General features: G+C 40.8%; 2 protein-coding genes across 2 annotated transcripts in view; both read left to right on the top strand.

Annotated features, from left to right (window-relative positions):
* LOC148342241 (uncharacterized) overlaps positions 1–13,971 on the top strand; it is a 230,223-nt gene that overhangs the window by 150,126 nt on the left and 66,126 nt on the right. The window lies entirely within an intron of this gene.
* On the top strand, positions 5,655–6,588 carry LOC148342247 (uncharacterized). The gene is made up of 3 exons (XM_088285477.1): positions 5,655–5,672; positions 5,717–6,458; positions 6,560–6,588. Exons 1-3 carry the CDS (start codon positions 5,655–5,657, stop codon positions 6,586–6,588), a joined length of 789 nt encoding a protein of 262 aa, XP_088141603.1.

Here is a 13,971-nt window from a genome sequence, read left to right as displayed (position 1 = left end):
CTCTTGTCTTGTAACACGTTTTAATGGCGATACCACTCCAACAACTCCCCACTTGCATGAACAATCTCGCGAGACCCCTGCGAGACAACTGTGACACTCAGTTACCGTAAAGGTGCAACATAGTCGCAAATATAAATTTAGTACCATTACATGACACGCACAATTGCATCTTAAGGCCTTGGAACGAATAATGCGCGCTCCCCATATTGTGAAACCTGCCCAGCAACACGAGCGAGCGGAATTCTGATTGGATTCAAAACCCTCACCTAAAAATACAACGCTCAGCTATAATATGACATCAATGCGACGATTATGATAATTCTTTTTTTTATTGATTATGTTCGGCCAACAGAGAAGGCCTTGAAGGACCACCACTGAGTTACTTCATAGCCTAAATTAAACTTTACTTTCATCAATAGAGTTAAAGTTATGCTTTATTGTAGGATTTATGTAATTAATAGCCTTTGATGGACTTTAGTGTACTTAATGTAAACGTGTAACGCTGAAAAAACAAAACAGACAGCAATTCAAGTTTAAACCCAGATACGTGAAATGCGCTTTAGAAATAAAGTATATTTTTGCACACATTACACCGACATTGAGTTCCTCCAGATCGACGCTGACCTCAATGATGAAGAGAGCCAATCAAAAATCGCAACCCAAAACACAAGCAAACAGGAAAAAGTGACAAACAAGAAAGCTGGCAAAGTGAAGAGTGTGAAACAGGTGAGAAACCCAACAACATTTTACGTTTGTATTTCCATACGTTGTAACATAATTCTTCATTTCTACTTCTAACATAGCGCAACTGTTGTTTTTTGGGGGAACTTCTGGCATCAGCTAATTTGACACCAATACAATCTTTTTCCAACCACCAGAGTGTCTCAGAAGTTTTTTTTATATCACCACTCCAGCCTTGCCTGTCGACCTGTCCGGAGGGAAGCTGGGCCAGACCCGCACATCAACAACAATAATGTTAGCGCCATTTCACAAATGTTTATATTTTTGTGGATAATGATTGCAAATATTTGTTTTTTGCCATTTGTATGTTTGTGACAAGAAATTATACATTTCTTTGTCTTTTGTAATTATTTTGATTTGTGGAGTGAAATGTGTCAACGTTAGAGGGCGCAATTCTTTATTTACTGTTATGCACGAAGAAGAAAGTGTTTTTTGGTTGAAGAAGAAATAAAGATGATGGCGAAGGAGCAACACAGTCTTTTTGCCGTGCTTCGACCATCAGTGTTTGTTCACGCCTAAAAAGTTGTTTTTATTCGCCACCAAACGAAGAGGTTGAACAACGAAAATAAGAAGAAACTAATGGAATCTAAAATAACCTCTACACATAGCATTTCCATGAGCTGCCCTCACATTCACAGCACTTCATGGACAAATACGACGAAGCACATTCTCCACATGGGCTGTAGAGGGAAATATACCAAATTGGGCACTGGAGGACTCACAAAGACGCTATCAAAAGAAACACATTCCGAAAGACAGAACAATTGGAGATCGGAGCACATGCACATACGCATACACACACACAGACATATACATACACCTGCACATACACGTGCACATACACGCGCACACACCGACAAGATTACAAAAGTATGCCAGCGGAGAGAGAGACGGAGGGACTGCCCGCCGGAGAAGGCCAGCCTTGGCGTGTCAGTCTTGGGGACCAGACGGGAATCAACTAACCAGACGATGACTAACCTGGGGAGGACCTTCCCTTGGACGTGGACCCGTGCCGTGGGAGGGAGTGAGGACAACCGATTCAACCTACATTACCTTTGACATATAAAACTCCTCTAAAAACTGAAGCTGGGCTGAAAGATGGCGCGCATTTTTCGACTGTGCTCGCCCGAGTGCAGTTTTCTCGTGAGATTCAGAAAAAGACGCCCAGATGTCTGTCTTTTTACTATTTCCTGAACTCCAGAAATTGAAGAAACTAAATATCGGAACTCTAATCAGTTGTTGAGTCTTTTTTTTTACCCTTTTCTTCTTGAGCACAAAAAAACGAACACGCATTGGAGTAAGTTTGGCTTTTAAAGGTTGATTTACTAACTACTTCTTATTTCCACGGTGACCCAACTCCAACAATAACATGACAAATATTTGTCATCTCATCAATATTTGCACAACAGAGTACTGAGTTTAGAGATCCTCACTATAATAGTTCTCAAAATTATATTTCTTGTCAATTTAGCTTAGTTAAGGGATATTTTATTGACAATCTAATATCAATCTACAAAGACAGAAAACAAATTGGTGGGGGGGGGGCGCGAATCTTTTTCTTCTTGGTAGGGGCGGGTGTGAAATAATTGAGAGGCACTGCTAGTATATGCAGACATCATATCCATACAATCTTGCAGCCCGATTTAACCACAGTATTGTTGCAAGTTCGGTAGGAGAAACGTAAACGTCCCACTGCTGTTCCAGCAGCGGCTTCTCGGGTAAATAGGCGGAAGTGACGTCGGAGCTGACTCGCGAATGCGGCGTTAATTTAGTTATTTTGTTAATTTTTTTCAACAACCGAATTAAAATATTATATAAAATATATATCAAAACAGTACAGCCAGGGGTAAAAACAAACACAGAGGCAAAGAAATATATTTGAAAAATACGTGCTTAAAGCATGACGTCATTAGCAAGCGCGCAGCTTGCGAAGGGCCTCGACCACATCCACCGACCCGTCAACACCGGAACAAAAACACCCACCGCTAAATTCTTCTCATTTAGTGTGGAACTGTCTGTAATTTTTTCACAGGATGTCCAGTGCTACTCTAAAGGACGACGACATAATTCATTAAGTCTTTGTGTCCCGATAACCTCATCTTCGCGCGTTGATGCTTTTCGGCCTCGTTAGCTTAGCTTGCTAGCTAGCTAGCTAGCCGCTAACGAAAAGAGGCACATGACTCATCGCCAAGCAGAGATCGAGTGCGGATTTTTTGGAATTATCATTTGAAAATGTGTGCAAGAACGACACCCAAGTACAAAGAGGAACTTTGTGGAATAAAAGAAGAGAACGAGCAACATCATCAACTGCTGGACGAAATTTGCAACCAGTCTCGTGTTGTGCCACTCAAAGCAGGTTTGTCCACGTCTTACTCTCATTTGCTTTGTATAGAACGACTTTCTTTCATTAGAAATATGCATCACAACATTAAGTTGTTTGGGGAAATGCGTTCAAGGTTATTGCCGTTTTATTTTTAAATATTGACTTTTACTTGCCGGTCTGCTGAACATTTGTTTATGCCAAATTAAATCAGTGCACAAAATAATTGCCAAAGAGTAACCAATAGTGGGGGGTGAACTCCATGTTTTTTTTTTTTTATAAAATTTGAACTGATTGTTTAACATTTTACGTTTTCTGATATTTATATCTTGTTCAAGCAATTCCTTCCGGAAGGAATTCTGCTTGAATCTAAAATATGTGCACACTGCGGCGAAAACATTAATGGCGGTTGATCAATTTTAGTGGATAAAACACAAAATATTAAGTTTTTAAAAAAAAAATCAAGTACGTATTGGTCTTATTTATTTATTTATTTATTAACTTTGTACTGGCTTCGTCGGGTGTAATTCAAGTTTTGTGCACATGTGCGTAGATTCACCTCATCCAAACATTTAAAATACATTTAATGCATCCATCCAGGGTTGCACGGATCTCATCAGTGAACAAGCGCATGCTGCAAGAAATGCATCTGCATCTTTGGCTTACTATGGGCTTAAAAAGGGAGTACGCCACAACCCCCTTTTCTACTAACAAGCCCAGGAACATTTAGTTCCTGGTAATAAAGTTCCTGTGGCCCAGGTGGTTTGCATCTCCACTGCAACTCATAGTTCCTGGTAATTTATCCGAATGGCAATGATGACGTATCAGTGGGAGGTCTTGTGTTACTTTGTTACTCATTACTGACACCCTCTGGCTGTTATGCATCATTGCAGGTACAAAATAATTCAGTGAACTCATAATATTTTGGTGTATCTAAGTCTAATTTTAATACATATTGGATAACTTTAAAATATACAGTCATTATTCAAATATGTCAACATGAAAGTCAGAGTGAAAGTGTTGTTGCTTAATGCTTATGTGTAAGAACTTTTACTCTTCAAACGTAATTTTGTTTTAAAATTTATTTCAAAACAGAAATTTTATAAAAATAAAAAGGGTAATGTCGGAACTTACTCGCAGGATAAATGTCATTTTGGGTAAAAAAAAAAAACCCAAACGTAAATCATACAATAAATAGCGACTCTGATGCCAGGGCGGCATTCAATGTTCACAGAATTTTTGAATTACAGAAATGATTATCCACAAGTGCAAGGACTAATTTGATATATATGACATATCATCAAATATAAATGTTGAATGAACATTTTATTCTGGAATGAAAACCGACAATTTGTCTAAATTTGTGACTGAACAAAACAAAATTAAGTCAGTTATTTAAATGACAAATGACTTGCCTGGATTTATGTGACGGGTGATACTGAGATCTGGACTGCAGCACAAAGGCCAGGTCTGGCTCAAAGGCAGTGGTATTGATGCGCGAGGTGAGAGTCTGTGAGCCGTGTCCTCACGCGACTCTGATTTAAGTTCATAACCGAGAATGTCTTTTCACACAAATGCGTCGACCCAAACAAGCTCAGCATTTTCCTAGCAAACTCTCGAATCTCTCGAAACCTGCCTTTATCCATCTGTCGGTAAAAGTTGTGGAGAGAAAGTTGCCGGTGTCGACTGCGGCTCTCGGCGTCACACTGTAGCTCAATGAGCTCCAGCTGGGCTGGAACATTGTCTGTGTCCACGGAGAAAAGTGATGAAAAAAGAGAGATATCCTCCTCAATAGCTGCAAAATCCTGAAAGCGTCGTGTGAACTCTTCAGCCAAAGACTTCATATCTATTGCGTACTTTGTTTGTGCACTGATATTGCTCTCAGTCAACTTTCCTTTTTTGTTGATTGTCGCCATTTTAGAACTTGGGGTTAAAGGTCACCCGGGGTGATGTCGCAGAGTGGTACTGCCTCTAGTGGGTAAATTAGGAACAGCAATTAAGAAGAGAGCGAACTCAGCACTGTATATGTGCGGGCCAGAATGTATTAATTTTATTACAGAGGCTGCGGGCCAGATGAAGCTTGACCCCGGGCCGCATTTGGCCCCCGGGCCGGACTTTGGACATGTCTGTGCTAAAGGGAGGTTTACATCGTGGGACGTAATTTTGTGAAATGCCCCCATGATCCGGTCCAAATCGGGGTCGCACGTATTGATTCATGTTCGGCAGGCGCAAGTCAAGGTAGCACGGTAGAAACAATATAAGACAAAGTCACCGCATGAGCTTTGACTTGACCAAACCAAATTTGTCTTTTTGTGTCCTGCAGACGTCAATGAAAACGATCTCCGTTCTGTGAAAGAGGAGCCAGACTTGACTCACATCAAAAAGGAGGAGGAGGAGGAGGAGATCAACAAGTCACCAGTGAACGTTGTCCCTATAAAGACTGAAGATAAAAAAAAGGATGAGAATGAGGACAAGAGAGGGGCGGAGCCTCCAAGCAGCAGCTCAAGTCATCACGTGACAACAGAAGGTGATGAAGACCACCGGGGGCCATCACAAGCACATAATGAGGACACATTATCAGACGCTCATGACGATGATGATGATGGGCAAGGCAAATGTGAAAAGGCATGTCACACTGACTCATTAACTTCAAAGCTGTCTTTAAAACCGCACACAAGAACACACAGTGGAGAAAAACCTTTTTCTTGCTCGGTTTGTGGCAAAAGCTTCTCTCGAAAGTTTCATTTAACAATCCACACAAGAACGCACAGTGGAGAAAAACCTTTTTCCTGCTCAGTTTGTGGAAAATGCTTCTCTCAAAAGGCAGGTTTAACATATCACACAAGAAAGCACAGTGGAGAAAAACCTTTTTCCTGCTCTGTTTGTGGAAAATGCTTCTCTCAAAAGACACATTTAACAAGCCACGCAAGAACGCACAGTGGTGAAAAATCTTTTTCATGCTCAGTTTGCGGCAAGAGTTTCTCTGACAAGTCTAATTTAACTAAACACACAAGAACACACAGTGGTGAAAAACCTTTTTCTTGCTCAGTTTGTGGCAAGAGTTTCTCTCGAAAGTTTCAATTAACAATCCACACAATAACACACAGTGGTGAAAAAACTTTTTCCTGCTCAGTTTGTGGCAAAAGCTTCTCTCAAAAGGCTGGTTTAACATATCACACAAGAAAGCACAGTGGAGAAAAACCTTTTTCATGCTCAGTTTGTGGCAAGAGTTTCTCTGGCAAGTCTAATTTAACAAGCCACACGAGAACACACAGTGGTGAAAAACCTTTTTCTTGCTCGGTTTGTGGCAAAAGCTTCCTGCGTAAGTCGCGTTTAACAATCCACACAAGATCACACACTGGAGAAAAACCTTTTTCCTGCTCAGTTTGTGCCAAGAGTTTCTCTCAAAAGTGGCATTTACGACGCCACTCAAGAACGCACAGTGGAGACAAGCCATTCAGTTGCAGCGTTTGTGCTAAAAAATTCTGCACTAAACAGCAAGCGGAGAGCCACAATTGTGCTGGTGAGAAAAGCAGCGATCCTTGAAGCTTAAAAAAAAGAAAACCAAAAACTGAAGGAACTGACTCTTTGTGGTAAGATGTAAATTTTGATTTTGAATAAAATATGATATATTGAATTTTGCAAAGCTTTTTTATTGACATTAAGCCAATGTGATCTGTGCCAGAAGAAGCAATGTGTCTGAGTGATCATGTTTTGTTTTGTGTGTTGACATCAAACGTGTAAATAAAATTAATTGCCTTTGCCTGGAATAACATTTTTTAACATTATGCTTTTCAGTTGTCTTTTTAATCGTACCTAATGGAAATGGTGTGAGAAGAAACGGTGCTTATGAAATCGGTGCCTTCCACAATCATCAATAAAATCACTTGTTCAACTTGCTCAACTGGCTTTCATTATGCTGTGAAAATGTGAAAAACAGAACAAGAAGTTGAACTATAAAAAGAACAAGAAAGAGAAACGCGAATGGTCTCAGTTTCTCTCAAAGGTTTTGGAATGTCAGGAGTTGGCAACTTGATGGCGACTGGAGTCAGCGCTGGTTTTCTCGCTGTGTTAGGCTGGTTCGTATATGTATGGTCCATTGAACAAAACTCAAACTCTTCAAATATTCCCTCACATACATTTAATATTTCGCTTTCTGAATAAATTTCTGACTGCCCAAATACACTTTCTAGGTTGAGCTCTATCAAGCGTTTGGGGTTTGTTGCTAAGCAGAATCTCACTTTGGGAAAAACTATAATTTTGTCAAATATACCAAATATTTTTTTCATGCTTTATGATATTTTTTATACATTGGATTATTTATATAGTGAAATGGGAAAATATTAAAATGTAAAATTGGAAATCACATACAGACTTAATTCAATTAATAACAAATATAGAAACATTTTATAAATATTGAACTCATTGAGAAGAGTCCTGATCTTGAAATATTGAATTATAAAAAAATACTAAAAAATTAATTCAATAACCCGACCCCGGATGAGCGGCAGAAAATGGCTGGATGGATGTAATAATTTAAATTGCATACATATTCAAATGAACAAATATGTTAAGAAATATTCAAGTGTGAAATAAAAAGTTTTAAATTAATATTGATATAATTTCACATATTAAAATAATTGAATAAATATTGTAGTATTACATCAGCAAGCTTAAATATACATTGAAAAAAAGTCATGCATTTTTAAATGGCCTAATTTAGATATAGGAAGTAATTCTCTTTATGAAACTATGAAGGGACTGGAGCTCACAGAAGTGACCAGTCTTGGTTCTGAAGTTCCGATGTAACCAGATACTGCCCTGAGAGAAAATAGGCCTGAGCATTGTTTATGGTGGGGGCAATTCTCTCGCCAGGTCAGTGACCTGGCGAGGGTATGGAAGTAATTTAAGGTGGTCACGAGTAGACTGGTCGTATCAAAGGGGAGACGCATCTCGTTGCACACTTGAGTACAATGACAATAAAGGGATTTCTAATTCTAAAAAAAAGAATTCCTCTGGGGGACTTTTGGAGGGAAATCCCGAAGACTAGCGGGATGGGAATGCATATGCAACAAGGGAAAATGAGATATTCATGTCCAATTTGGGCATTCCCTGTAAGAAGGGAATGTCTGAGAGGGGGCTCAAGTTTTTGGGGAGACTTCTTTTGACATCAGCATGTGACGAGAATAAAATCTTTTTCGAACCAGTTCTTTTCCATCACCAATCCAGCCTTGCTCGGCTGCCTCTCCGGAAGGCAGCAAGGACCCACACTTCAAAGACAAAATATACTACATATTGAAAGAAAAATAATACTCAGATATTGAAATAAGTATAGAATTGAAATAATAAACAACAAAGAAATAAATACCTCCTGGAAAATATCATTATTTTCAACATTTTTCAAAGCACAAAATTTCGATCAGATTGAGTTCTTTCTTGCACATTCTTAAACAATCGTATTTTTTTTTTACTTTTACTTTTTAAGTTACTTCAGTGCATTTCATACCTGTGCCTTCAGCGAAGTCCTACTTCGTCCTTCTTGAATGAATCCCCATCACAATACCATCATTTATGACACCACGGCTGGACAAATAATATCCAGAAACACACTTACGCACCACTGAGTGAGTGTTGGACGATATAGCTTCTCTTGAAAGGTCCGACTTGAAAATGTCCTTGCAAGTGTATCTGCAATTAAATCCACAGGACCTTTTCAAACTTGTCTTTATCTTCGGGTTCATCATAAACAAAGGTGTTAAATACCTCGATGGCCTCGATTCCGGCATTGGTTCGCAAAAGGGCTATTTTTCTTTTGTCCGCTCTGTTTCCGACTCCCACGTCGGCAAGGTAGAGCAGGAATTGTTGCTTGAAAGCTCGCCAACTCGCGTCCACATTTCCCGTCATTTTCAGCGCTTCTGGTGGCCTTACGGAGTCCATCTCGCGTCAGTCCTTTTCTTGACCCGCGACCTGGTACCATGTAACGTTCTGTCTTCTAAGAAGTCACGCAGGTAATGTGATGCTGCAAGCTTGTGTGTCTTTATTTACTGACTTGCATTCTCGTCTATGTGCATACACACTTGTTCGTCTGGTAACCATTAATTGCACTCAATCACCTTTTTAAACTTGTTTGTGAAGCTTGTATCAGGCACTTGAATAAGATATTGTAATTAACGTAGACCCACCAAATTTTATATCTATTTCAATTCCCAGACTGTTGTAAAAGCTTTCTTTGAATATAATCTCGACAGTGGCATCCTCACAGGCATTGCCCCCAGAAACAATTTTACAACGTATACATTTAGTTTTGCCGATAATCACCACAATCCAGCAGTGTTGGTTCGCATTTATGTCCTAATGATAATATATGATAAGATATAATATGGCACAATGTTATAATTAAAGAAAATTTAGTTCACTGAGTTCAAATATCTAACTGTTTAGAGATTATAAATTAAGCCGTGAGCTAACGCTCCAATTTTGACAGTTTTTTGGCAAATCTTCAAAGCAAACCAAATGAAATAGTAACCATTTATGATAAAAAATAAATAAATAAATAAAAATCCCAAACTAGAATTACGCAGATACCAAATTAAACCATTTTTTACGGAAAGAATAGGTGCTCTCCAAGACGTAGACAGCTCCAAGAACCGCTGCAGTCTTCAGCTCCTATTGTCTCCCGAATGCCTCCCTCCACCTCCAGGCTGTGCCAACTCTGATTCTGTCAAATGGGCGAGGGTGTAGAGACAGTAAAACAATTGGGGGAGCTGTGGAGCAGAGCCCAAAATCAGTCAGGCCCCGTGTCCACAACCCCTCCGGCAGAGACGCACACAGAGCTACCTCTCCCGAGTGACCCGTCTCGTGAAATTTTGAAATTAAGTCACATTCCCAAAACCGAAGAATTTGTAGTGGGTGCTGAAGTATGATACCCTGTTAGTGACGCGGAGTATTCAACATTCGTAATAGACGTCTGAACCCAGCCAACCGCCTCTACACACCGCTTTACCATGGGGCCTAGATCTTTAGTATGAAGACGCGCATCAATAGTCAATGCGATTTGTGGCTTGGCGAAAGTAAACAATTCATACCATTTCTGCTGCTCAGGGACAAGGCACGCATGCGAGGCAACGCCGGTAGACATAACACATATATAATCCTAATGCAAGATGAACTCCTGACTAAATTTGAATGAATGCATTTTGAGAAACCAAATCATGTGTGCGATCATATGTACAGTGTACAATGTACTGGGTCAATTGGTGAATGGGTGGAGGTTGGATCAGGAACAGGGCATACCCACCGCGGGAGGATGGAGAACCAGGTTTCAGAGCTGCCCTCAGATGTTTCAGTTCAGCCACTGGAATGGAGGAGAGCACCACATATGCTCCGCGGCCCCCTGTCATGGAATGGGGTACCAGCGGGTTGGTGTCAAGAGTGCGTTGGGAGTGGGTAACGGTGGCGCCCCCTGCGCTGGTTGAGCTCTGGGCGACAGGAATGGCACCGGACCAGAGGATGGCACATTCCAGAAAGTGGCTCGGTATGTACAGCTCATCACCCAGTGACCCCGCAGCAAGATAACACCCCACTCACAACCCCCGTCTATAACCACCCCTACCTCTGTTACCGCAATCCCGACCTCGTTGACCGGCCGGGTACGGACAGCCAATCTGCTGTGTTGCCGCGTCACCCGAACCTTGCCTAGGAGCAGCAGAAGCGGAAGGCGCAGGTGCAAAGGGAGCTGCATGCATTAGCTGCCCCACCCCTTTTTTTTCATTTTTTTAATTTTATCATTATTAGCCCTCTTGGCCACCTGAACCTGCAAGTACAACAATTTTTAGTAACGCTCCTTAATCCAATCCCACATTTTCATTTTCTGATGTCGTGCAAAATGATGTAAAAAAAATGTGTTCTCCTGAGACTGATTAGCATTTTTTCATTGATGGACTGTTTCACATGATGTCCGTAACCGGAAGGACACGCCCTAAGGACGGCCAACTGGAAAAGCTGCGGAATGACGACATTATTGGATGGGTCACTGCCGGAAGTCTCACTCCATTCACGTCTCGCCCTGGCCACATAGACCAGGCCTGTCTCCTCCGCTCCCCACCTGAAAGATACAGCAACATCGGCCCCAACGGGGCCAGAAATATCTGATGCACGACACGGCCAATCTCACCTGAGGTGTCCCCATTCAGCCGGTGACCGTCATGCTGGTCTGTAGGTCTGGCCTCGGCCTCAAGTAAGGACAGTTCCTGACAAGTACATTTTGTCCCGCATGTAACTCTGTAATCCCCTCTACGAAGAACCTACCCTTGCGTTAAGTGAGTAATTTTCATAAAAACAGCGCCACCGCCCCCTTAACTGAAATTAACCTCAAGTGTCACAGCTGTGGTGCCGTATATTATGGAAAAGTCTCAACAATACAACAAAATCTTGCCCTATCCTGTACTGGGTGTGTGTTATCTAGTCGCGCACCCAATGTGAATAATAATAAAACCTGCGGAGCACATGAGCAGGCTAAAGCAACAACTATATCTTAATCTGTTTTCATGGACCCTAACTTAGAATATCTTATCAATATCACCCTCCTTGTTGAGGTGAAACTCCGGGATGGGCGTGATGAGACGCTATTTAAAGCGTTCTCCGGCCTTCAGGTCAAACAGGTCACATGTCACCTCAAACCTGTGGAGCGAACTGGAGGAGTGGCACTTGCCAGTGAGAAGGGGTAAATTACCTCTAAAGGATAATGTAATCATGGCAGTCATGATCTAAACACAGAGCAAAGGGTAGACTGCTAGGAGCCACCAGCATGACTTTTGTTGTCCCGGCATGAAAGTCCATTGTTTCAGAGGGGTCTCGTTCACACCTCCTGTGTTGCAGCCGTGATCCAATCTTCCTGCATTCCAATCCTGAGGGTTTGGTCATTAGCATGGTCCAAACTTCGGTTACACTTAAAGGATTTCATACATTTGACTATGAAAGGAATATAAGAGTTTGAGCTTAACATAGTTCATTAGATGTTGCTGCATCCAGTGTATGAAAGTGTGAGACTGTAAAGTGCTGAGCGTGTGACTGGTGGAGCGGAACGGTGTGTGGGGTGCGAGAATGTGCGAGAATGGAATGTTTCAGGACAGATGGTGATAGCCGCAAGGAGGGAGAGAGACAAGATGACTCGGGGGGCAGTGGATGAAGGAGCAGCCATCAAAAGATCACACGCAGGAGGAGCCACGGGATTCGGTGGGGGAGAAAGACCAATGAGAGCAAGCTAAAGTTAACTGCAGGATACACATAGCCAATAGAATCATGCCAGGATGCCTTTGTCTCTGTGCCATTTGCATATTGTAGAGTATGAATCATTACTGGGCAACTCGGAGAGTACATTCGCTGGGGCAAGAGAGGTGTAGAGTTGTATTGAGAGGGACCCGGGACCCAGGTGCCATGTAGAAAGTCTGTGTATTGGGAATAAATCCACTCGTGCGTGAAAATGCCGGCTTCCTGATACCTTTCTATTGCAGAACGAGCGCGCATATTGTTGGATGAGTGAGAGTTGGGTAAGGTCGCAAATTGGAGTCAGATTACTAATTTGAGTTTACATTGGTTTAAAATTAAATTCTAACATTGTTATAAAGATAAATTCCAACAAGCTATATCATCCAACACTCACTCAGTGGTGCATAAGTGTGTTTCTGGATATTATTTGTCCAGTCGTGGTGTCATGGTATTTTGATGGGGATTCATTCAAGTAGGACGAAGTCGGAATTCCTTGAAGGCACAGGTGTGAAATGCACTGAAGTAACTGAAGAAAAAGTAAAAAAAATTACGATTGTTTAAGAATGTGCAAGAAAGAAAAATGTTGACAAATGTTGAAAATAACGATATTTTCCAGGAGGTATTTATTTCTTTGTTGTTTATTCATTCAATTCTATACTTATTTCAATATTTGAGTATTATTTTTCTTTCAATATGTAGTATATTTTGTCTTTGAAGTGTGGGTCCTTGCTGCCTTCCGGAGAGGCAGCCGAGCAAGGCTGGATTGGTGATGGAAAAGAACTGGTTCGAAAAAGATTTTTTCTCGTCACATGCTGATGTCAAAAGAAGTCTCCCCAAAAACGTGCAAGCCCCCTCTCAGACATTCCCTTCTTATAGGGAATGCCCAAATAGGACATGAATATCTAATTTTCCCTTGTTGCATATGCAATTCCCATCCCGCTAGTCTTCGGGATTTCCGTCCAAAAGTCCCCCAGAGGGAGAACAGATGCGTCTCCCCGTTGATACGACCAGTCTACGAGTGACCACCTTAAATTACTTCCATACCCTGGAAGGTCACTGACCTGGCGAGAGAATTGCCCCCACCATAAACAATGCTCAGGCCTATTTTCTCTCAGGGCAGTATCTGGTTACATCGGAACTTCAGAACCAAGACTGGTCACTTCTGTGAGCTCCAGTCCCTTCATAGTTTCATAAAAAGAGAATTACTTCCCATATCTATATTAGGCCATTTAAAAATACACGACTTTTTTTTTTCATTTATTTCAATTCATATTTAAGCTTGCTTCTGTAATAATACAATATTGATTAAATTATTTTAATATGTAAAATTATCAACAATTTAAACCTTTTTATTTCACACTTGAATATTTCTTAACATATTTGTTCATTTGAATTTGGATGCAATTTAAATTATTCCATCCATCCAGCCATTTTCTGCCGCTCATCCAGGGTCGGGTTATTGAATTAATTTTTTTAGTATTTTTTACAATTCAAAATTTATTTCAAGATCAGGACTCTTCTCAATGAGTTCAATATTTATAAAATGTTTCTATATTTGTTATTAATTGAATTAAGTTTGTATGTGGTTTCCAATTTTAATATTTCCCTATTTCATTATATATCTAATCCAATGTATAAAAAAT

This window comes from Idiotropiscis lumnitzeri, chromosome 2 (genome assembly GCF_059441095.1).
Source record: "Idiotropiscis lumnitzeri isolate Australia: NSW breed Sydney's pygmy pipehorse chromosome 2, RoL_Ilum_1.0, whole genome shotgun sequence".
Lineage (NCBI taxonomy): Eukaryota > Metazoa > Chordata > Actinopteri > Syngnathiformes > Syngnathidae > Idiotropiscis > Idiotropiscis lumnitzeri.
This window is presented reverse-complemented; position numbering and strand designations above follow the sequence as displayed.